Raw genomic sequence first — 24,097 nt, forward strand, 5'->3', positions numbered from 1 at the left:
TTAACCTGACACACACCCCTCTAGACCTGTGGGTTAACCTGTCACACACCCCTCTAGACCTGTGGGTTAACCTGTCACACACCCCTCTAGACCTGTGGGTTAACCTGTTACACCCCTCTAGACCTGTGGGTTATCCTCTAAACAGACTTCAGGCAGAACAGAAACCCGTCTGCAGGCCAAATTCCATCGGCCTGTCCGTATCTTTCCTATGGTGTTGTCGTGTCTTTGGCATCATTAAATTGAAGACCATTATTTTATCAAATCAATTCTCTGTCATTATTATTACGTGATTAAACTAATCATGTAAATGTAATTAACTAGGAAGTCGGGGCACCAAGGAAAATCTTCACATTACAAAGTTATAATTTTCCTAATATAACTCTTCAAATATTTTAATATGTGATCAATTAGTCTTCTAATTAATGAATTATTCTTTACCTCACGTCAGTCTCATTCCAAACGTAGTAAATTGTTGGTTATCTGCATGAACCCAGCCTTTATTATGAATTATCCATACACCAATTGGCTTAATCATTTATTTACTAAAATACTAAAATATAATTTACTAAAATGCATAAACAAACAAACAGTAGATATGGTTACAGGGAAATGATAGGGGAGGTTCCCTAGTGTGCTAAGCCGATATGACGGCTTGGTGGACAAAGGGAACTGGGTGTGGACTGAGAAGGGCGGGAAAGACAAGAGTCACTACACAGTTGATAATTATATTGATTGAAATGCTAATCCTTTGCACATGAACGCTCACTCATTCGGGAATAATTACAATCAATATATATTTACGCTCAGGGTGTCATCCGTGATGTCTGTTGGAATCGTCCGTCTTTCTGTTGGAAAGTTCATCTGATCGTCTCTCTGCTTCCATGAAGTCTCTTTTTTGGTTAGACTGGATACTTCAGAGTAACATTCAGAAATGTTCTTGTAGAATAGATGTTTCGGCGATTGTTGGTCTTCGCATTCAATGGTACATAATTTCTAGCTGCAGGCTAGTAATTAGTATTTAAGAGTTGCTCTTATTCTTTCGGGATCGATAGTCTCAGAGTTTAACTATTTCCACCCGTGTAGCCAATGCTCCACGTGGTTTGGTTCGGAATTCAACAACCGTTACAACCTTAGCTTATACTGAGGTTTTTGTGGTCTCTACTCAACCCTTCGCCCCCTCAGCTTACCGAGTTACGCATGGTCTAAAGAAGATTTCTTCAGGTGGAGGTTTTATTCGGAACAGCAGAAAAGGGCTGTCCCATGACGTCAGATCAATGTTTGTGCTCATGGGGGCGGGCCAATGAGTTAGTTAAACTTTAATAAAGGGAATACAATTCTCTCACATTAACGGTTTAAAATCACATTACATCATTTCACAAATAGTTTCATCTTTACTCATTCATTTTATACAATAATTAGATGCAAACCTCATGATGGAGGCTCCTGTATAAACAGAGTTATGGTAATGTGGCTGTATTGTCTTTCATGAGGTCACAAACATGAAACAAAACGGACCGGGTCGTAGCTGGCTTCTCCACCGACCGTTTACACATTCTCCAAAACATGGACATTGTTCAGTTCTCAAGTTCTGTGATGTAGAAGAAGTTCCTTTGTTCTCCTGTGAAACTCTCTCTTGCTATACTGCATGGCCATGAGGAGAGAGTCTCCTCCAGGAATTTACGACCAGAGATAACAGAACCTGGGTGTAGGGGGAAGAGAGAGGTGGTGAGAGAGAGGGGGATGGTACTCGCTATACCCAAAGAGGGCAACGTCATGACAGTGTCTACGGTTAAAGGTAGAAGACATTGTTGATATCTGTTCAAATCAAATTGTATTGGTCACATCCACATGTTCAGCAGTTGTTATTGCGGCTGTAGTTCAGGATGAGTTCAGGATGTGTGCTATTCTGTGTGATGACATAAAGCAGATGTAAATGGTTATTTGCGTTCATTGGGTGACTGTTGGACAGTGTGAGATGTCATTTCTCTTGAAGTAACAGTTATTTTTTTATTTCCTTGCGATAATGTAGTTACTGTCGATAATGTACCGTAGTTACCGTTGATAATGTACTTACTGTCAATAATGTACCGTAGTTACCGTTGATAATGTACTTACCGTTGATAATGTACTTACTGTTGATAATGTAGCCACGGTTGATAATGTAGATACTGTTGATAATGTAGTTACTGTCAATAATGTGCAGTAGTTACCGTCAATGTACTTACTGTTGATAATGTACTTACTGTTGATAATGTTGCCACTGACAATAATGTAGTCACTGTTGATAATGTAGTTACTGTTAATAATGTAGTTACTGTTGATAATGTAGTCACAGTTAATAATGTAGTTACTGTTGATAATGTAGTCACAGTTAATAATGTAGTTACTGTTGATAATGTAGTCATTGTTGATAAAGTAGTCACTGTTGATAATGTAGCTACCTCTGAATAACACCATCTCTGAATAACATCACCTGATAGGAGCACACAATCACTTCCTCTGACATCACCAACAGATGTTACATAACCAGAACCCTAACCAACATAGAACCAGTCTGACAGGAAACTAACAACCTGAATGAATCATTGTGGGCTCCAGATAATGTAGTTACCAGGCTCTGTTGTATAATTCATTTTTGGGAACCAAAATAAAACAGGTAAATGAACCACCAGGTAAATATACTGTGTACATTACCCTTGAAGAGATGACCATGTTTTCTGATCAGAGCAGCCAGACACAACCTAACACAGTGTTAATGAGGGTTGAATAGAGGCCATCTGCAGCTCTCTCTAATGGGCATGACTCACTCGTTTACAGGCAGCAGCAACAACCAGGCAGATATGTCTCCATCCCAAATGGCACCCTATTCCCTATATAGTGCACTACTTTTGACCAGGGTCCATAGGGTTCTGGTTAAAAGTAGTGCACTAAATAGGGAGTATGGTGCCAATTGGGAAGTAGCCTATCACTTGATTAGATCCATGGGACAAGTCTCTCATTGTCTTTCTACCCCAGGATATGTGTTAACAGCCAGTACTAACCACTAATATAACCCCTCTATGCTAGCAGCTAGCATAGCAGCATGCGGTCTCCTGTATGGGTGGTCTGTCTGCTTCATTTAACATGGGGGGAGTCATTTAAACTTTGGCTGTGATGGTAATGGCTGCTGGACTGAACTGAGGCTTGGACCAGAGGTGAGGAGACAGCAGGAGACAGCGGTACATCATGTCTGGTGGACTGAACTGAGGCTTGGACCAGAGGTGAGGAGACAGCAGGAGACAGCAGGACATAATGTCTGGTGGACTGAACTGAGGCTTGGACCAGAGGTGAGGAGACAGCAGGACATAATGTCTGGTGGACTGAACTGAGGCTTGGACCAGAGGTGAGGAGACAGCAGGAGACAGCAGGACATCATGTCTGCTGGACTGAACTGAGGCTTGGACCAGAGGTGAGGAGACAGCAGGAGACAGCAGTACATAATGTCTGGTGGACTGAACTGAGGCTTGGACCAGAGGTGAGGAGACAGCAGGAGACAGCAGGACATAATGTCTGGTGGACTGAACTGAGGCTTGGACCAGAGGTGAGGAGACAGCAGGAGACAGCAGGACATCATGTCTGCTGGACTGAACTGAGGCTTGGACCAGAGGTGAGGAGACAGCACTGACCTTTAGGGCTCTCGCGCACGCGCACGCGCACACGCACACGCACACACGCACACACACACACACACACACACACACACACACACACACACACACACACACACACACACACACACACACACACACACACACACACACACACACACACACACACACACACAACCCTGACATGTGCTGCAGATGGGAGACCAAAGCCTCCTCCTCCCTCTCCTTTCGTCTCTCCCTGGCTACACACACACATCTCCTGAGAGGAGGAGAGTTGCAGAGCTTTTAGCTACTGATGCTGACTGAGGAGATGTATGTTCAGTCACACGGTAAGAAACTGATAAAAAGGAAAGGGGTTATGTTGAAAACCAGTCGAGGATGATGCTGTTTTCTTTCCATTATCATGGCTATGGATGCGTCCGGAATATCATCCTGTTTCCTATATAGTGCACTACTTTTGACTAAGGTTCTGGTCAAAAGTAGTGCACTACGTAGGCAATAGCGTGCCATTTGGAATGCAAGTTATGGATTTGTATCACCATGGTGATCGTTTATTATGGTCTCCATCTGATCAACCTCATCACCTCTTATTCCTGACTGGAATAACACTTCTCACCATGTTCTTTATGAGAACACTTCTCACCATGTTCTTTATGAGAACACTTCTCACCATGTTCTTTATGAGAACACTTCTCACCATGTCCTTTATGAGAACACTTCTCACCATGTTCTTTATGAGAACACTTCTCACCATGTTCTTTATGAGAACACTTCTCACCATGTTCTTTATGAGAACACTTCTCACCATGTTCTTTATGAGAACACTTCTCACCATGTCCTTTATGAGAACACTTCTCACCATGTCCTTTATGAGAACACTTCTCACCATGTTCTTTATGAGAACACTTCTCACCATGTTCTTTATGAGAACACTTCTCACCATGTTCTTTATGAGAACACTTCTCACCATGTCCTTTATGAGAACACTTCTCACCATGTTCTTTATGAGAACACTTCTCACCATGTTCTTTATGAGAACACTTCTCACCGTGTTCTTTATGAGAACACTTCTCACCGTGTTCTTTATGAGAACACTTCTCACCATGTCCTTTATGAGAACACTTCTCACCATGTTCTTTATGATAACACTTCTCACCATGTTCTTTATGATAACACTTCTCACCATGTTCTTTATGAGAACACTTCTCACCGTGTTCTTTATGAGAACACTTCTCACCATGTTCTTTATGAGAACACTTCTCACCATGTTCTTTATGAGAACACTTCTCACCATGTTCTTTATGAGAACACTTCTCACTGTGTTCTTTATGATAACACTTCTCACCATGTTCTTTATGAGAACACTTCTCACCATGTTCTTTATGAGAACACTTCTCACTGTGTTCTTTATGAGAACACTTCTCACCATGTTCTTTATGAGAACACTTCTCACCATGTGCTTTATGAGAACACTTCTCACCATGTCCTTTATGAGAACACTTCTCACTGTGTTCTTTATGAGAACACTTCTCACCATGTGCTTTATGAGAACACTTCTCACTGTGTTCTTTATGAGAACACTTCTCACCATGTTCTTTATGAGAACACTTCTCACCATGTGCTTTATGAGAACACTTCTCACCATGTCCTTTATGAGAACACTTCTCACCGTGTTCTTTATGAGAACACTTCTCACCATGTTCTTTATGAGAACACTTCTCACTGTGTTCTTTATGAGAACACTTCTCACCATGTCCTTTATGAGAACACTTCTCACCATGTTCTTTATGAGAACACTTCTCACTGTGTTCTTTATGAGAACACTTCTCACCATGTCCTTTATGAGAACACTTCTCACCATGTTCTTTATGAGAACACTTCTCACTGTGTTCTTTATGAGAACACTTCTCACCATGTTCTTTATGAGAACACTTCTCACTGTGTTCTTTATGAGAACACTTCTCACCATGTTCTTTATGAGAACACTTCTCACCATGTCCTTTATGAGAACACTTCTCACCATGTTCTTTATGAGAACACTTCTCACCATGTCCTTTATGAGAACACTTCTCACCATGTTCTTTATGAGAACACTTCTCACCATGTTCTTTATGAGAACACTTCTCACCATGTCCTTTATGAGAACACTTCTCACCATGTTCTTTATGAGAACACTTCTCACCATGTTCTTTATGAGAACACTTCTCACCATGTTCTTTATGAGAACACTTCTCACCATGTTCTTTATGAGAACACTTCTCACTATGTTCTTTATGAGAACACTTCTCACCGTGTTCTTTATGAGAACACTTCTCACCATGTTCTTTATGAGAACACTTCTCACCATGTTCTTTATGAGAACACTTCTCACCAAGTCCTTTATGAGAACACTTCTCACCATGTTCTTTATGAGAACACTTCTCACCATGTTCTTTATGATAGCACTTCTCACCATGTTCTTTATGAGAACACTTCTCACCATGTTCTTTATGATAATGGTTCCACTTCCGCTCGAGGGCGCCAGGCAGCCCGTCATTACGCACACCTGTAACTATCGTTACGCTCATCAGCGCTTCTTTGGACTCACCTGGACTCCTTAACTTTGTTGATTGCCTCCTCTATATCTGTCTGCTCCTCGGTTTGATCCCAGTGTCAGCATTAATGTCGTTATGTTTCCCCTGTCCAGACGCTCTCCGTGTTTTGTTTTATGTCTGTTATTTATTAAATATTCACTCCCTGTACTAGCTTCTCGTCTCCCAGCGTCTGTCCTCGCAGGGCATTAATATGGAGTTGGTCCCCCCCTTTGCTGCTATAACAGCCTCCACTCTTCTGGGAAGGCTTTCCACTAGATGTTGGAACATTGCTGCTATAACAGCCTCCCCTGTTCTAGGAAGGCTTTCCACTAGATGTTGGAACATTGCTGCTATAACAGCCTCCCCTCTTCTGGGAAGGCTTTCCACTAGATGTTGGAACATTGCTGCTATAACAGCCTCCCCTCTTCTGGGAAGGCTTTCCACTAGATGTTGGAACATTGCTGCAGGGACTTGATTCCGTTCAGCTACGGGGTGACAGGTAGCCTAGTGGTTAGAGCGTTGGGCCAGTAACCGGAAGGTTGCTAGATTGAATCCCCGAGCTGACAAGGTAAAACTCTGTCATTCTGCCCCTGAACAAGGCAGTCAACCCACTATTCCTAGGCTGTCATTGTAAATAAGAATTGGTTCTTAACTGACTTGCCTAGTTAAATAAAGGTAAAGACAAAAAGAGCATTAGTGAGGTCGGACACTGATGTTGGGTGATTAGGACTGGAACAGGGAAAGGCCTTCACCAAACTGTTGCCACAAAGTTGGAAGCACAGAATTGTCTAGAATGTCATTGTATGCTGTAGCGTTAAGATTTCCCTTCACTGGAACTAAGCGGCCTAGCCCGAACCATGAAAAACAGCCCCAGACCATTATTCCTCCTCCACCAACCTTTACAGTTGGCTCTATGTTTTGGGGCAGGTAACGTTCTCCTGGCATCTTGGCAAACCCAGATTCGTCTGGGTTTGGCATCCTGGCATCCTACGACGGTGCCACGTTGAAAATCACTGAGCTCTTCAGCAAGGCCATTATACTGCCAATGTTTGTCTATGGAGATTAAATGGCTGTGTGCTCGATTTTAAACACCTGTCAGCAGCAGGTGTGGCTGAAATAGCCGAATCCACTCATTTGAAGGGGTGTCCACATACTTTTGTATATATATAGTGTGTGTGTGTGTGTGTGTGTCGGCATTACTCTGTCCTGTAATGCATTTCTCTGCACCATACGCTATGTGAAACAGCCAGCCAGTGTACAGTACAGAGGTCTCTGGCCAGAGCTCCAGGCTCAGTCCCGTCTCATGACTGGCTGTTGTGTCATACGGTATTCTTAGAGGGAGTCAACTGAGGCAAAGCCCTCAGCCCAAAGGACAAGTTTCAACCTCTATCTATTCACACACAGAGCTGTATGCTAGTGGCTAGTACTCTACCTATTCAATATGAAAACACACAGAGCTGTATGCTAGTGGCTAGTACTCTACCTATTCAATATGAAAACACACAGAGCTGTATGCTAGTGGCTAGTACTCTATCTATTCAATATGAAAACACACAGAGCTGTATGCTAGTGGCTAGTACTCTATCTATTCAATATGAAAACACACAGAGCTGTATGCTAGTGGCTAGTACTCTACCTATTCAATATGAAAACACACAGAGCTGTATGCTAGTGGCTAGTACTCTATCTATTCAATATGAAAACACACAGAGCTGTATGCTAGTGGCTAGTACTCTACCTATTCAATATGAAAACACACAGAGATGTATGCTAGTGGCTAGTACTCTATCTATTCAATATGAAAACGCACAGAGCTGTATGCTAGTGGCTAGTACTCTATCTATTCAATATGAAAACACACAGAGATGTATGCTAGTGGCTAGTACTCTACCTATTCAATATGAAAACGCACAGAGCTGTATGCTAGTGGCTAGTACTCTATCTATTCAATATGAAAACACACAGAGATGTATGCTAGTGGCTAGTACTCTATCTATTGAATATGAAAACACACAGAGCTGTATGCTAGTGGCTAGTACTCGATCTATTCAATATGAAAACACACAGAGCTGTATGCTAGTGGCTAGTACTCTATCTATTCAATATGAAAACACACAGAGCTGTATGCTAGTGGCTAGTACTCGATCTATTCAATATGAAAACACACAGAGCTGTATGCTAGTGGCTAGTACTCGATCTATTCAATATGAAAACACACAGAGATGTATGCTAGTGGCTAGTACTCTATATATTCAATATGAAAACACACAGAGCTGTATGCTAGTGGCTAGTACTCGATCTATTCAATATGAAAACACACAGAGCTGTATGCTAGTGGCTAGTACTCTACCTATTCAATATGAAAACACACAGAGATGTATGCTAGTGGCTAGTACTCTATCTATTCAATATGAAAACACACAGAGCTGTATGCTAGTGGCTAGTACTCTACCTATTCAATATGAAAACACACAGAGCTGTATGCTAGTGGCTAGTACTCTATCTATTCAATATGAAAACACACAGAGATGTATGCTAGTGGCTAGTACTCTATCTATTCAATATGAAACACACAGAGCTGTATGCTAGTGGCTAGTACTCTATCTATTCAATATGAAACACACAGAGCTGTATGCTAGTGGCTAGTACTCTACCTATTCAATATGAAAACACACAGAGCTGTATGCTAGTGGATAGTACTCTATCTATTCAATATGAAAACACACAGAGCTGTATGCTAGTGGCTAGTACTCTATCTATTCAATATGAAAACACACAGAGCTGTATGCTAGTGGCTAGTACTCTATCTATTCAATATGAAAACACACAGAGCTGTATGCTAGTGGCTAGTACTCTACCTATTCAATATGAAAACACACAGAGCTGTATGCTAGTGGCTAGTACTCTATCTATTCAATATGAAAACACACAGAGCTGTATGCTAGTGGCTAGTACTCTACCTATTCAATATGAAAACACACAGAGATGTATGCTAGTGGCTAGTACTCTATCTATTGAATATGAAAACACACAGAGCTGTATGCTAGTGGCTAGTACTCGATCTATTCAATATGAAAACACACAGAGCTGTATGCTAGTGGCTAGTACTCTATCTATTCAATATGAAAACACACAGAGCTGTATGCTAGTGGCTAGTACTCGATCTATTCAATATGAAAACACACAGAGCTGTATGCTAGTGGCTAGTACTCGATCTATTCAATATGAAAACACACAGAGATGTATGCTAGTGGCTAGTACTCTATATATTCAATATGAAAACACACAGAGCTGTATGCTAGTGGCTAGTACTCGATCTATTCAATATGAAAACACACAGAGCTGTATGCTAGTGGCTAGTACTCTACCTATTCAATATGAAAACACACAGAGATGTATGCTAGTGGCTAGTACTCTATCTATTCAATATGAAAACACACAGAGCTGTATGCTAGTGGCTAGTACTCTACCTATTCAATATGAAAACACACAGAGCTGTATGCTAGTGGCTAGTACTCTATCTATTCAATATGAAAACACACAGAGATGTATGCTAGTGGCTAGTACTCTATCTATTCAATATGAAACACACAGAGCTGTATGCTAGTGGCTAGTACTCTATCTATTCAATATGAAACACACAGAGCTGTATGCTAGTGGCTAGTACTCTACCTATTCAATATGAAAACACACAGAGCTGTATGCTAGTGGATAGTACTCTATCTATTCAATATGAAAACACACAGAGCTGTATGCTAGTGGCTAGTACTCTACCTATTCAATATGAAAACACACAGAGCTGTATGCTAGCGGCTAGTATCGATGTAAGAAATGACAGTACTTTGGTCAATGATGACTCGTTGTAAAAAGAAATATATTACTTAGTCAGAAGTAAGAAATTAGTTGTACAACTCGTTTTAATCCTCCTCTTCAATGAAGTCTTTACTGAAGCAAACCTTACATCCATTCAAGTACTTTGGATCTCATTTCCTGACGACATTTGACCTGGAACCATTCCTGTGACAAATAACCACCAGTAAACAATTCATTTAGAAAGATGGACATTAAAACTTTTTATTTAATAACATTTTCCGGCCACAACAATAAAATGTAACAAATAATCACTAAAAAAAGTGACCTTCCATTAGCTGTACATTACATACACTATAGTAAAACTGGCCAAGCTTTAAAACCCACTACAACATTCATGTAGTGCCTCCAGCAGCATTTCACCAAAGACAAAAACATTATACATATGTACAAATCCACATTGAATCCATCGCAAATGTCACATATGTACAGCGTCCGTGGCTGTGGTAAAGAGTACTAACATCTACCAACTTTGTTGCTCAGTTCAACATTCTATTTTTTTTCTTACTTCTTCTAAAAGTTGTGTAGTAGAACTCTCGAGACAGTCTACTAAAAGTTGTGTAGTAGAACTCTCGAGACAGTCTACTAAAAGTTGTGTAGTAGAACTCTCGAGACAGTCTACTAAAAGTTGTTTAGTAGAACTCTCGAGACAGTCTACTAAAAGTTGTGTAGTAGAACTCTCGAGACAGTCTACTAAAAGTTGTGTAGTAGAACTCTCGAGACAGTCTACTAAAAGTTGTGTAGTAGAACTCTCGAGACAGTCTACTAGAAGTCGTGTAGTAGAACTCTCGAGACAGTCTTCTAAAGGTTGTGTAGTAGAACTCTCGAGACAGTCTACTAAAAGTTGTGTAGTAGAACTCTCGAGACAGTCTTCTAAAGGTTGTGTAGTAGAACTCTCGAGACAGTCTTCTAAAAGTTGTGTAGTAGAACTCTCGAGACAGTCTTCTAAAGGTTGTGTAGTAGAACTCTCGAGACAGTCTACTAAAAGTTGTGTAGTAGAACTCTCGAGACAGTCTACTAAAAGTTATGTAGTAGAACTCTCGAGACAGTCTTCTAAAAGTTGTGTAGTAGAACTCTCGAGACAGTCTACTAAAAGTTATGTAGTAGAACTCTCGAGACAGTCTTCTAAAAGTTGTGTAGTAGAACTCTTGAGACAGTCTACTAAAAGTTGTGTAGTAGAACTCTCGAGACAGTCTTCTAAAGGTTGTGTAGTAGAACTCTCGAGACAGTCTACTAAAAGTTGTGTAGTAGAACTCTCGAGACAGTCTTCTAAAAGTTGTGTAGTAGAACTCTCGAGACAGTCTTCTAAAAGTTGTGTAGTAGAACTCTCGAGACAGTCTACTAAAAGTTGTGTAGTAGAACATTTTAAGACAGTCTTCTAAAAGTTGTGTAGTAGAACATTTTAAGACAGTCTTCTAAAAGTCGTCTAGTAGAACTCTCGAGACAGTCAAGAGTTAAAATTCTTACAAGTAGCAAAAAATTATTATTTTAAAATTCATTTTCAAAACATTTACGATATAGCCAAATGCTTGATTCTGCCACAGCTATGTTACCTTACCGTGGAGTAGCACATTGGGCTGACTGACACACTGACTATAGACTGTAGATTGTGATAGGACAGTTGACACTGCACTGAAAAGAGGCTACATCCAACCATGTCGAGCACACAGAGGTTTAGAGTTGTGCTACGCCGTTCAGACAGAACAGGTGGTGTAATAAAAGCATTCTCCAGATAGATAGATAGATAGATAGATAGAGAGAGAGATAGAGAGATAGAGAAACGTAGATAGAGAGATAGGCCCTTGAATGACCAAAAGTGGTTGGAGTGCCTTATTTTTACTCAGAAAAACAAGAGAACAAATCCTCTGGCTTCATTTCCTCGTAGCCACAAACGTAGAAAGGAATGCACTTTGGTATGTAACCAAATGCCCTGGATTATTCAAATCACAATAAGAAGATATTATCTATCACAACAGTCTGAGGTAATGATTAAAATGTATTTTTGTCCTTCTCTTCAGGAGTAATTAAATGAAGCAAACAGCTATAACCCCTTTGAATTGTTTCGATGTTAAGACAAGACAGAGGCTTGTCAGTTCCTCAACCCTTTTTCAGAGCATAAGGTGATTGCTTCTTACGAAGCGTTCCCTGTTGGCAAAGGGTGCTTCCAGGTGAGAGTTAGTCATCCCACAGGACTGAAGCTCCGTCTCCAAACTGCACGGCTGCTGCCCACATGGCACCCTATTCCCTATATAGTGCACTACTTTTGACCAGGGCCCTCATCAAAAGTAGTGCACTATATAGGGAATAGGGTGCCATTTGGGATGTAGCCCGTGTAATACCTGTCATTGTGCGGCCGCTTGGCTTCCTCCTCGCTACCACGTCAGAGGTTCAGCCAGGAAGACTGTCTTTGGGCATTGCTTGAAGAAAACATCCATGACAATGACTGTAAACATTTCAAACATCTGTGAAATGGATGTTATGTTCAGGGGAGATGTGCTGTAGGTGGGTGTAGGGGGGTGATGTCATTATGTTACTGGTCTTGGGTTACTAAATGAATGGCATTGATAACCAAAGGCACATTGTATTCAACCTAAGGGCACAATTCCTCCCGACTGTCAATCCGCAAAACAACTACAATAAAAAGTCAAAAGAACGTTGTGACCCGGCCCCCTGTCCTGCCCCTCCCCGCTGACGTTCTCCAATCAGCAGGTGGCAGTGGGTTCCAAAGGGGGCGGGGCTACTGAGCAGTGTGCAGCTGGCCCTGGCAGGCACTGAACCAATCATCGGCGGGGCAGGTGAGGCGACGCCCACTGGGGTCGCCATTGGCCGGGCTATTCTCCCTGACCTGATGAGGTCACCAGGTCGTCCATCCAATCCCCAGCCAGCCACACCTGTTCTGTAGAGTAGAAGTAGTGAGCTCCAATCAAACAGAGACTTGTCCTCCGTGTCCTGGAGCCTCCAAGTATCCACACAGGGACAGTCTGATAGGGTCCCATAGTGTTGTTGTGCATTAGGTCATCAGTCACTCCGTGGTTACCGACCGACCAACCAGACAACAACACAACATTCTGTTCTATTCAGCCCTATGTTCACTTTAATATCGTTCAGATTGCCTCTTTTTATTTGACAATATTTAAAAAAAAAAGTGAAATAAATAAGTAAAACTTTGACAAAGCTTTAAAGAAGTCTGTCTGATTATGGTGAACTAATAAAACCTTTTTCAAATACTTTAGGTCCAACACATTTGGGGAAATGTTCATTACTAGGTTTAGGATTGTGTTTTAAAGGTTTTTCCACATAAAGTAAGGGGGATATGTGAACACTTTTTTTGGCTGTGCAAGGGAACAAGCGTTTTAGGAATTTACACTCTGGCCAGAGACACGTAATTGGTTCACGACTGAAAATATTCAAGAAACGATCAACTGAAAATAAAACTCCTACTCTACAGTTGCAACAGTCAACATGGTAGAAGCTAAGCAATTCAGAAAGCTACACGAGTCAACCTTAAGTCCTGATTCATCAGAGTGCTTTATAACCACGTGTTATAACACTAACTGACTTTCACTACAACCCGGAGTATTACTGAGACAACCTCAGGCTCTGAAGAACATCCTTCTATTCAAGTATATGCAGCCCTTACCTACCTACCCAGCCTGACCCTAGATCAGTCCTTCAACACAGACACAGTCCTTCAACACAGACACAGTCCTTCAACACAGACACAGTCCTCTCTGATGAGGACATCATAATATCCACAGTCCTTCAACACAGACACAGACACAGTCCTTCAACACAGACACAGTCCTTCAACACAGACACAGTCCTTCAACACAGACACAGTCCTTCAACACAGACACAGTCCTCTCTGACGAGGACATCATAATATCCACAGTCCTTCAACACAGACACAGTCCTTCAACACAGACACAGTCCTTCAACACAGACACAGTCCTCTCTGACGAGGACATCATAATATCCACAGTCCTTCAACACAGACACAGTCCTTCTACACAGACACAGTCCTCTCTGATGAGGACATCATAATATCCACAGTCCTTCAACACAGACACAGTCCTTCAACACAGACACAGTCCTCTATGACGAGGACATTATAATATCCACAGTCCTTCAACACAGACACAGTCCTTCAACACAGACACAGTCCTCTCTGACGAGGACATCATAATATCCACAGTCCTTCAACACAGACACAGTCCTTCAACACAGACACAGTCCTCTCTGACGAGGACATCATAATATCCACAGTCCTTCAACACAGACACAGTCCTCTCTGACGAGGACATTATAATATTCAAAGCCACTTCACCTCAGCTCTACTCTGCCTCAGCACATGTAGTTTCTAATCATCCAATGATCTGCTAGAACGAAACAAATTAGACATTTTTGCTCCAAAATCGTCTATACATCCATTGTCCAATAAAAAGCACCATTGTTTTGCTGTGAGGATATACAGTTCACAGCAGCTGTACCAAGGAATAGCACCTTATAACTTACAACAGCTCATATTTTCATAGATGCCATTCCTCTCCTCTCCCCCCTCTCCTCCCCCTACCCTCTCCCTCCTCTCCCCCTTCTTCTCTCCCCTCCCTTCCTCTCATCTCCCCCCTCCTCTCCTCTCCCTCCGCCCCCCCCCCTCCCTTCTTCTCTCCCCTCCCCCTCCTCTCCTCTCCCTCCGCCCCGCCCCTCCCTTCTTCTCTCCTCTCCCCTCCTCTCCTCTCCCCTCATCATACTATTATCTTAATAAAATAAAATAAACTTTCTCACAGCTATTTAATGTCACAATATCAATGAGATACGGTAGAGAAGCAGAACCTAAATATCTTCAGACTGTCTGATATGAGTTAGTTATCGACATGTGTTTATCGTGGCCAGCCATCCATTCTGTTATTCTCCACTATCATGCCCGGGTTATCAATCTCTGCTTGGGCCAGATTGTGTGAACGGTAGCCCCCTGCCCCATCATAGCACACAGTCCTGAGACTAAACACCTAAAAGCATTGTTCCCTTCATGATGACCACTTTCATGTTGTTGTCTTGTTTATATTTAGATAAAAGCTGCTACAGAGCTGCTAAACAATGATGCAGTGAATAATAACGCTGAATAAACCCCTCTGTCTAAAAACCACACTGTTGAGTACTGTGACTAGTACTGTGACTAGTACTATGACTAGTACTGGGACTAGTACTGTGACTAGTACTGTTCGGCTTCCCCGGTTGTTTTTTGCTCTCAGAGATAGAAACACAATCATCTCTCCATTTAAAAAACAAACCAAAACCAGTAAGAAAGAGATATCCTAGATTAGACGACGAACTAGCGCTGTTTACAGGTCCTTCAACTGACTAGTTTTGGCAACACTGTCCTCTGTTGGATGTTCCCGTTAGCGTCCGTCATTTGTGCCAGGTTAGTCCTTATCTTGGAGGTGGAGCCCGAGGTGGGGGGTAATTTGGAGATTGACGTGATAGCACCAGAGCCCCCGTCGGTGATACGCTTCACCGCCGTTTTGTCCCCCGTGGGAGGTTTGGGCAAGCGCCTCCTGAGCCAGGGGTGCCTGAGGGCCTGGCTGGGGGTCATGCGCACGGCAGGGTCCCACTCCAGACACTGCTTGATGAAGTCCAGGAACAGAGGGTCATCGCAGCCCTTCAAGGCCGTCACCCACTCCTTGCTCCCCGGCGGTCCCCTCAGCTTGCCCCGGCGGGAGCGCCCCCCGTTCAGCACCACCGAGCCGTCCGGCAGGGTCGTCACCGCGCAGTACCGGGGGTAACCCTTGGAGCTCACAAAGTTCTTGGCTCTCTTGGAAGAGTCCAGAAGTTTCTGCGAGGGCATGCCCAGCAGCTCGATGACGCATGCCAGCTGATCTCCTTCGTCTTCGCCCGGCACCAGAGGGTACCCGGTGAGCAACTCTGCCAAGATACAGCCCAGGCTCCACATGTCAATAGGCATCCCATAGCGTGACCCCAGGATGACCTCGGGAGCTCTGTAGAAACGAGACTGGATGTAGGTGTAAACCCGCTGGTGCTCGTAGCAGCTGGAGCCAAAGTCGATGACCTTGATCCCGCTGCGTCCCTGCTGCTTCAGGAGAATGTTCTCTGGCTTCAGGTCACAGTGGATGATCCGGTTCTTGTGCAGCGAGTCCAGACACTGCAGGATAGAGTGGGCGAACTTCCTGACGAGCGGCAAGCTGAAGCCCTGGAACTTGTTCTTCTTGATGAGCTCGTAGAGGTTCATGCTGAGGAGTTCAAAGGTCATGCAGATGTGGTTACGGAATGTGAAGTTCTCCAGCATGTGGATCACGTTCATGGTGGAGTCTTTGTCCTGCTTCCTCAGGTGCTCCAGGATCCGTATCTCCTCAGCCGCCTGGCGGTGGAACCTCTTCTCATTCCTCACCATCTTCAGCGCCACGTGGCAGTGGGCCTTGTGGTCGTAGGCCTTCACCACCTGACCGAAACTGCCCTTGCCGATCACCTTGAGAACCTCGTAGCGGTAGGAGACGTGGTCGTGGGGCACCTGGATGTAGGAGCCCTGATCGTCATCGTAGCCTCCGTTGTTGGACCCCCCGATCACCCCCGGCCTCTTCTTGGCGTTGGGGCCAGCGAAATACACCTCTGGGTAGCTGAAGATCTCATGGTGCTCGAAGGCCGTCAGCTTGGGCATGAACTGCTTCATGGCCTGCTCCGGGGTCAGGGTGGCCGGCTGAGGCTTGCTGTCGGTGGACTTGAGGGAAGCTGAGCTGCCCTGCCGACACTGGGCCGTGGTAGTGGTGATGTCGGGCTGCTGTCGGTCAGGCAGCGGTGGCCCTGCCCGGCCCACAGAGGTCAACCCATTGGGCTGTGCGGTCAACACTGTCCGTTTGTTGCTGTTCTCCTCAAACAGCTGTTGAACGTGGATCTGTTGGTGGTTTCCCACGTGCGTGTGGTCACTCATGGTGTGCTTATTGCCTCCAACCTGGAAGAGATCAGAGAGACGGAACAAGACATTAGAATCAGCAGCAGCATCAACAGGAAAAGACCCATCTGAAAACAACAGACAGAACAGTTGATGTGTCCTTTGAACCCTGCACCCAAATACGCTGAGGAACTATTGAGTCGAGCACGTCAATTCTGGATTCTAAAAGACACAGGACATTTCATGGGGTTTAAAACAGTACATTATTTGTCTGAATCTCTAACCAACACAAAGGTGTGTTTCTAGATATAATCCAGCTACCACTGACTGGAACACCTGGTTTTAGATGTGTTTCTAGATATAATCCAACTACCACTGACTGGAACACCTGGTTTTAGATGTGTTTCTAGATATAATCCAGCTACCACTGATTGGAACACCTGGTTTTAGATGTGTTTCTAGATATAATCCAGCTACCACTGACTGGAACGCCTGGTTTTAGATGTGTTTCTAGATATAATCCAGCTACCACTGACAGGAACACCTGGTTTTAGATGTGTTTCTAGATATAATCCAGCTACCACTGACAGGAACACCTGGTTTTAGATGTGTTTCTAGATATAATCCAGCTACCACTGACAGGAACACCTGGTCTTAGATGTGTTTCTAGATATAATCCAGCTACCACTGACAGGAACACCTGGTCTTAGATGTGTTTCTAGATATAATCCAGCTACCACTGACAGGAACACCTGGTTAGGTTTTAGATGTGGTTCTAGATATAATCCAACTACCACTGACTGAAACACCTGGTTTTAGATGTGTTTCTAGATATAATCCAGCTACCACTGACAGGAACACCTGGTTTTAGATGTGTTTCTAGATATAATCCAGCTACCACTGACTGGAACACCTGGTTTTAGATGTGTTTCTAGATATAATCCAGCTACCACTGACAGGAACACCTGGTTTTAGATGTGTTTCTAGATATAATCCAGCTACCACTGACAGGAACACCTGGTTAGGTTTTAGATGTGTTTCTAGATATAATCCAGCTAACACTGACAGGAACACCTGGTCTTAGATGTGTTTCTAGATATAATCCAGCTACCACTGACAGGAACACCTGGTTTTAGATGTGTTTCTAGATATAATCCAGCTACCACTGACTGGAACACCTGGTCTTAGATGTGTTTCTAGATATAATCCAGCTACCACTGACAGGAACACCTGGTTTTAGATGTGTTTCTAGATATAATCCAGCTACCACTGACTGGAACACCTGGTTTTAGATGTGGTTCTAGATATAATCCAGCTACCACTGACTGGAACACCTGGTTTTAGATATAATCCAGCTACCACTGACTGGAACACCTGGTTTTAGATGTGTTTCTAGATATAATCCAGCTACCACTGACAGGAACTCCTGGTTAGGTTTTAGATGTGTTTCTAGATATAATCCAGCTACCACTGACAGGAACACCTGGTTTTAGATGTGTTTCTAGATATAATCCAGCTACCACTGACAGGAACACCTGGTTTTAGATGTGTTTCTAGATATAATCCAGCTACCACTGACAGGAACTCCTGGTTAGGTTTTAGATGAGTTTCTAGATATAATCCAGCTACCACTGACTGGAACACCTGGTCTTAGATGTGTTTCTAGATATAATCCAGCTACCACTGACAGGAACACCTGGTTTTAGATGTGTTTCTAGATATAATCCAGCTACCACTGACAGGAACTCCTGGTTAGGTTTTAGATGTGTTTCTAGATATAATCCAGTTACCACTGACTGGAACACCTGGTTTTAGATGTGTTTCTAGATATAATCCAGCTACCACTGACTGGAACACCTGGTCTTAGATGTGTTTCTAGATATAATCCAGCTACCACTGACAGGAACACCTGGTTAGGTTTTAGATGTGTTTCTAGATATAATCCAACTACCACTGACTGAAACACCTGGTTTTAGATGTGTTTCTAGATATAATCCAGCTACCACTGACAGGAACACCTGGTTAGGTGTCTGTACCGCACCCTGCTGGCTTGTGTGCTAGATATAATCCAGCTACCACTGACTGGAACACCTGGTTTTAGATGTGTTTCTAGATATAATCCAGCTACCACTGACAGGAACACCTGGTTTTAGATGTGTTTCTAGATATAATCCAGCTACCACTGACTGGAACACCTGGTTTTAGATGTGTTTCTAGATATAATCCAGCTACCACTGACTGGAACACCTGGTTTTAGATGTGTTTCTAGATATAATCCAGCTAACACTGACAGGAACACCTGGTCTTAGATGTGTTTCTAGATATAATCCAGCTACCACTGACAGGAACACCTGGTTTTAGATGTGTTTCTAGATATAATCCAGCTACCACTGACTGGAACACCTGGTCTTAGATGTGTTTCTAGATATAATCCAGCTACCACTGACAGGAACACCTGGTTTTAGATGTGTTTCTAGATATAATCCAGCTACCACTGACTGGAACACCTGGTTTTAGATGTGGTTCTAGATATAATCCAGCTACCACTGACTGGAACACCTGGTTTTAGATATAATCCAGCTACCACTGACTGGAACACCTGGTTTTAGATGTGTTTCTAGATATAATCCAGCTACCACTGACTGGAACACCTGGTCTTAGATGTGTTTCTAGATATAATCCAGCTACCACTGACAGGAACACCTGGTTTTAGATGTGTTTCTAGATATAATCCAGCTACCACTGACTGGAACACCTGGTTTTAGATGTGGTTCTAGATATAATCCAGCTACCACTGACTGGAACACCTGGTTTTAGATATAATCCAGCTACCACTGACTGGAACACCTGGTTTTAGATGTGTTTCTAGATATAATCCAGCTACCACTGACAGGAACTCCTGGTTAGGTTTTAGATGTGTTTCTAGATATAATCCAACTACCACTGACAGGAACACCTGGTTTTAGATGTGTTTCTAGATATAATCCAGCTACCACTGACAGGAACACCTGGTTTTAGATGTGTTTCTAGATATAATCCAGCTACCACTGACAGGAACTCCTGGTTAGGTTTTAGATGAGTTTCTAGATATAATCCAGCTACCACTGACTGGAACACCTGGTCTTAGATGTGTTTCTAGATATAATCCAGCTACCACTGACAGGAACACCTGGTTTTAGATGTGTTTCTAGATATAATCCAGCTACCACTGACAGGAACTCCTGGTTAGGTTTTAGATGTGTTTCTAGATATAATCCAGTTACCACTGACTGGAACACCTGGTTTTAGATGTGTTTCTAGATATAATCCAGCTACCACTGACTGGAACACCTGGTCTTAGATGTGTTTCTAGATATAATCCAACTAGCACTGACAGAAACATCTGGTTTTAGATGTGGTTCTAGATATAATCCAGCTACCACTGACAGGAACACCTGGTTAGGTTTTAGATGTGTTTCTAGATATAATCCAGCTACCACTGACTGGAACACCTGGTTTTAGATGTGTTTCTAGATATAATCCAGCTACCACTGACAGGAACACCTGGTTTTAGATGTGTTTCTAGATATAATCCAGCTACCACTGACTGGAACACCTGGTTTTAGATGTGTTTCTAGATATAATCCAGCTACCACTGACAGGAACACCTGGTCTTAGATGTGTTTCTAGATATAATCCAGCTACCACTGACTGGAACACCTGGTTTTAGATGTGTTTCTAGATATAATCCAGCTACCACTGACTGGAACACCTGGTTTTAGATGTGTTTCTAGATATAATCCAGCTACCACTGACTGGAACACCTGGTTTTAGATGTGTTTCTAGATATAATCCAGCTACCACTGACAGGAACACCTGGTCTTAGATGTGTTTCTAGATATAATCCAGCTACCACTGACTGGAACACCTGGTTTTAGATATAATCCAGCTACCACTGACAGGAACACCTGGTTTTAGATGTGTTTCTAGATATAATCCAGCTACCACTGACAGAAACACCTGGTTTTAGATGTGTTTCTAGATATAATCCAACTACCACAGAAACAGGTCTTAGCTTGTGTAGGTCTTAGCTTGTGTAGGTCTTAGCTTGTAGAGGTCTTAGCTTGTAGAGGTCTTAGCTTGTGTAGGTCTTAGCTTGTAGAGGTCTTAGCTTGTAGAGGTCTTAGCTTGTAGAGGTCTTAGCTTGTAGAGGTCTTAGCTTGTTACTATACTAGTCTAGCTGATAAAGGAACCAGGAAGAAGGAAGCTGCAGGGAGAGCAGGGTTACTATACTAGTCCAGCTGATAAAGGAACCAGGAAGAAGGAAGCTGTAGGGAGAGTTGTGTTACTATACTAGTCCAGCTGATAAAGGAACCAGGAAGAAGGAAGCTGTATGGAGAGCTGTGTTACTATACTAGTCCAGCTGATAAAGGAACCAGGAAGAAGGAAGCTGTAGGGAGAGTTGTGTTACTATACTAGTCCAGCTGATAAAGGAACCAGGAAGAAGGAAGCTGTAGGGAGAGTTGTGTTACTATACTAGTCCAGCTGATAAAGGAACCAGGAAGAAGGAAGCTGTAGGGAGAGCTGTGTTACTATACTAGTCCAGCTGATAAAGGAACCAGGAAGAAGGAAGCTGTAGGGAGAGTTGTGTTACTATACTAGTCCAGCTGATAAAGGAACCAGGAAGAAGGAAGCTGTAGGGAGAGCTGTGTTACTATACTAGTCCAGCTGATAAAGGAACCAGGAAGAAGGAAGCTGTAGGGAGAGCTGTGTTACTATACTAGTCCAGCTGATAAAGGAACCAGGAAGAAGGAAGCTGTAGGGAGAGCAGGGTTACTATACTAGTCCAGCTGATAAAGGAACCAGGAAGAAGGAAGCTGTAGGGAGAGTTGTGTTACTATACTAGTCCAGCTGATAAAGGAACCAGGAAGAAGGAAGCTGTATGGAGAGCTGTGTTACTATACTAGTCCAGCTGATAAAGGAACCAGGAAGAAGGAAGCTGTAGGGAGAGTTGTGTTACTATACTAGTCCAGCTGATAAAGGAACCAGGAAGAAGGAAGCTGTAGGGAGAGTTGTGTTACTATACTAGTCCAGCTGATAAAGGAACCAGGAAGAAGGAAGCTGTAGGGAGAGCTGTGTTACTATACTAGTCCAGCTGATAAAGGAACCAGGAAGATGGAAGCTGTAGGGAGAGCTGTGTTACTATACTAGTCCAGCTGATAAAGGAACCAGGAAGAAGGAAGCTGTAGGGAGAGCAGGGTTACTATACTAGTCCAGCTGATAAAGGAACCAGGAAGAAGGAAGCTGTAGGGAGAGTTGTGTTACTATACTAGTCCAGCTGATAAAGGAACCAGGAAGAAGGAAGCTGTAGGGAGAGCTGTGTTACTATACTAGTCCAGCTGATAAAGGAACCAGGAAGAAGGAAGCTGTAGGGAGAGTTGTGTTACTATACTAGTCCAGCTGATAAAGGAACCAGGAAGAAGGAAGCTGTAGGGAGAGTTGTGTTACTATACTAGTCCAGCTGATAAAGGAACCAGGAAGAAGGAAGCTGTAGGGAGAGTTGTGTTACTAGTCCAGCTGATAAAGGAACCAGGAAGAAGGAAGCTGTAGGGAGAGTTGTGTTACTATACTAGTCCAGCTGATAAAGGAACCAGGAAGAAGGAAGCTGTAGGGAGAGCTGTGTTACTATACTAGTCCAGCTGATAAAGGAACCAGGAAGAAGGAAGCTGTAGGGAGAGCTGTGTTACTATACTAGTCCAGCTGATAAAGGAACCAGGAAGAAGGAAGCTGTAGGGAGAGTTGTGTTACTATACTAGTCCAGCTGATAAAGGAACCAGGAAGAAGGAAGCTGTAGGGAGAGCTGTGTTACTATACTAGTCCAGCTGATAAAGGAACCAGGAAGAAGGAAGCTGTAGGGAGAGCTGTGTTACTATACTAGTCCAGCTGATAAAGGAACCAGGAAGAAGGAAGATGTAGGGAGAGCTGTGTTACTATACTAGTCCAGCTGATAAAGGAACCAGGAAGAAGGAAGCTGTAGGGAGAGCTGTGTTACTATACTAGTCCAGCTGATAAAGGAACCAGGAAGAAGGAAGCTGTAGGGAGAGCTGTGTTACTATACTAGTCCAGCTGATAAAGGAACCAGGAAAAAGGAAGCTGTAGGGAGAGCTGTGTTACTATACTAGTCCAGCTGATAAAGGAACCAGGAAGAAGGAAGCTGTAGGGAGAGCTGTGTTACTATACTAGTCCAGCTGATAAAGGAACCAGGAAGAAGGAAGCTGTAGGGAGAGCTGTGTTACTATACTAGTCCAGCTGATAAAGGAACCAGGAAGAAGGAAGCTGTAGGGAGAGCTGTGTTACTATACTAGTCCAGCTGATAAAGGAACCAGGAAGAAGGAAGCTGTAGGGAGAGCTGTGTTACTATACTAGTCTAGCTGATAAAGGAACCAGGAAGAAGGAAGCTGTAGGGAGAGCTGTGTTACTATACTAGTCCAGCTGATAAAGGAACCAGGAAGAAGGAAGCTGTAGGGAGAGCTGTGTTACTATACTAGTCCAGCTGATAAAGGAACCAGGAAGAAGGAAGCTGTAGGGAGAGCTGTGTTACTATACTAGTCCAGCTGATAAAGGAACCAGGAAGAAGGAAGCTGTAGGGAGAGCTGTGTTACTATACTAGTCCAGCTGATAAAGGAACCAGGAAGAAGGAAGCTGTAGGGAGAGCTGTGTTACTATACTAGTCCAGCTGATAAAGGAACCAGGAAGAAGGAAGCTGTAGGGAGAGCTGTGTTACTATACTAGTCCAGCTGATAAAGGAACCAGGAAGAAGGAAGCTGTAGGGAGAGCTGTGTTACTATACTAGTCCAGCTGATAAAGGAACCAGGAAGAAGGAAGCTGTAGGGAGAGCTGTGTTACTATACTAGTCCAGCTGATAAAGGAACCAGGAAGAAGGAAGCTGTAGGGAGAGCTGTGTTACTATACTAGTCCAGCTGATAAAGGAACCAGGAAGAAGGAAGCTGTAGGGAGAGCTGTGTTACTATACTAGTCCAGCTGATAAAGGAACCAGGAAGAAGGAAGCTGTAGGGAGAGTTGTGTTACTATACTAGTCCAGCTGATAAAGGAAACAGAAAGAA

General features: G+C 43.2%; 1 protein-coding gene and 1 long non-coding RNA gene across 2 annotated transcripts; both read right to left on the bottom strand.

Annotated features, from left to right (window-relative positions):
• Positions 1–10,268: 10,268 nt before the first annotated feature.
• LOC139533572 (uncharacterized) lies at positions 10,269–14,675 on the bottom strand. Its single transcript, XR_011666816.1, has 2 exons — positions 14,230–14,675; positions 10,269–14,164 (listed from the first exon to the last, which is right to left on the bottom strand). It is a non-coding gene; the product is annotated as an uncharacterized lncRNA (long non-coding RNA).
• Positions 14,676–15,130: 455 nt separating this feature from the next.
• On the bottom strand, positions 15,131–17,072 carry LOC139533573 (dual specificity tyrosine-phosphorylation-regulated kinase 2). The gene has a single exon (XM_071331717.1). It carries the CDS (start codon positions 17,031–17,033, stop codon positions 15,444–15,446), a length of 1,590 nt encoding a protein of 529 aa, XP_071187818.1. The 5' UTR covers positions 17,034–17,072; the 3' UTR covers positions 15,131–15,443.
• Positions 17,073–24,097: the final 7,025 nt, after the last annotated feature.

The sequence above is a fragment of the Salvelinus alpinus genome, chromosome 11, assembly GCF_045679555.1.
Source record: "Salvelinus alpinus chromosome 11, SLU_Salpinus.1, whole genome shotgun sequence".
Lineage (NCBI taxonomy): Eukaryota > Metazoa > Chordata > Actinopteri > Salmoniformes > Salmonidae > Salvelinus > Salvelinus alpinus.

Coding starts and splice junctions, on each gene's coding strand:
- LOC139533573 (XM_071331717.1), bottom strand. CDS start 17,033: ATGAGTGACCACACGCACGTGGGAAACCACCAACAGATCCACGTTCAA.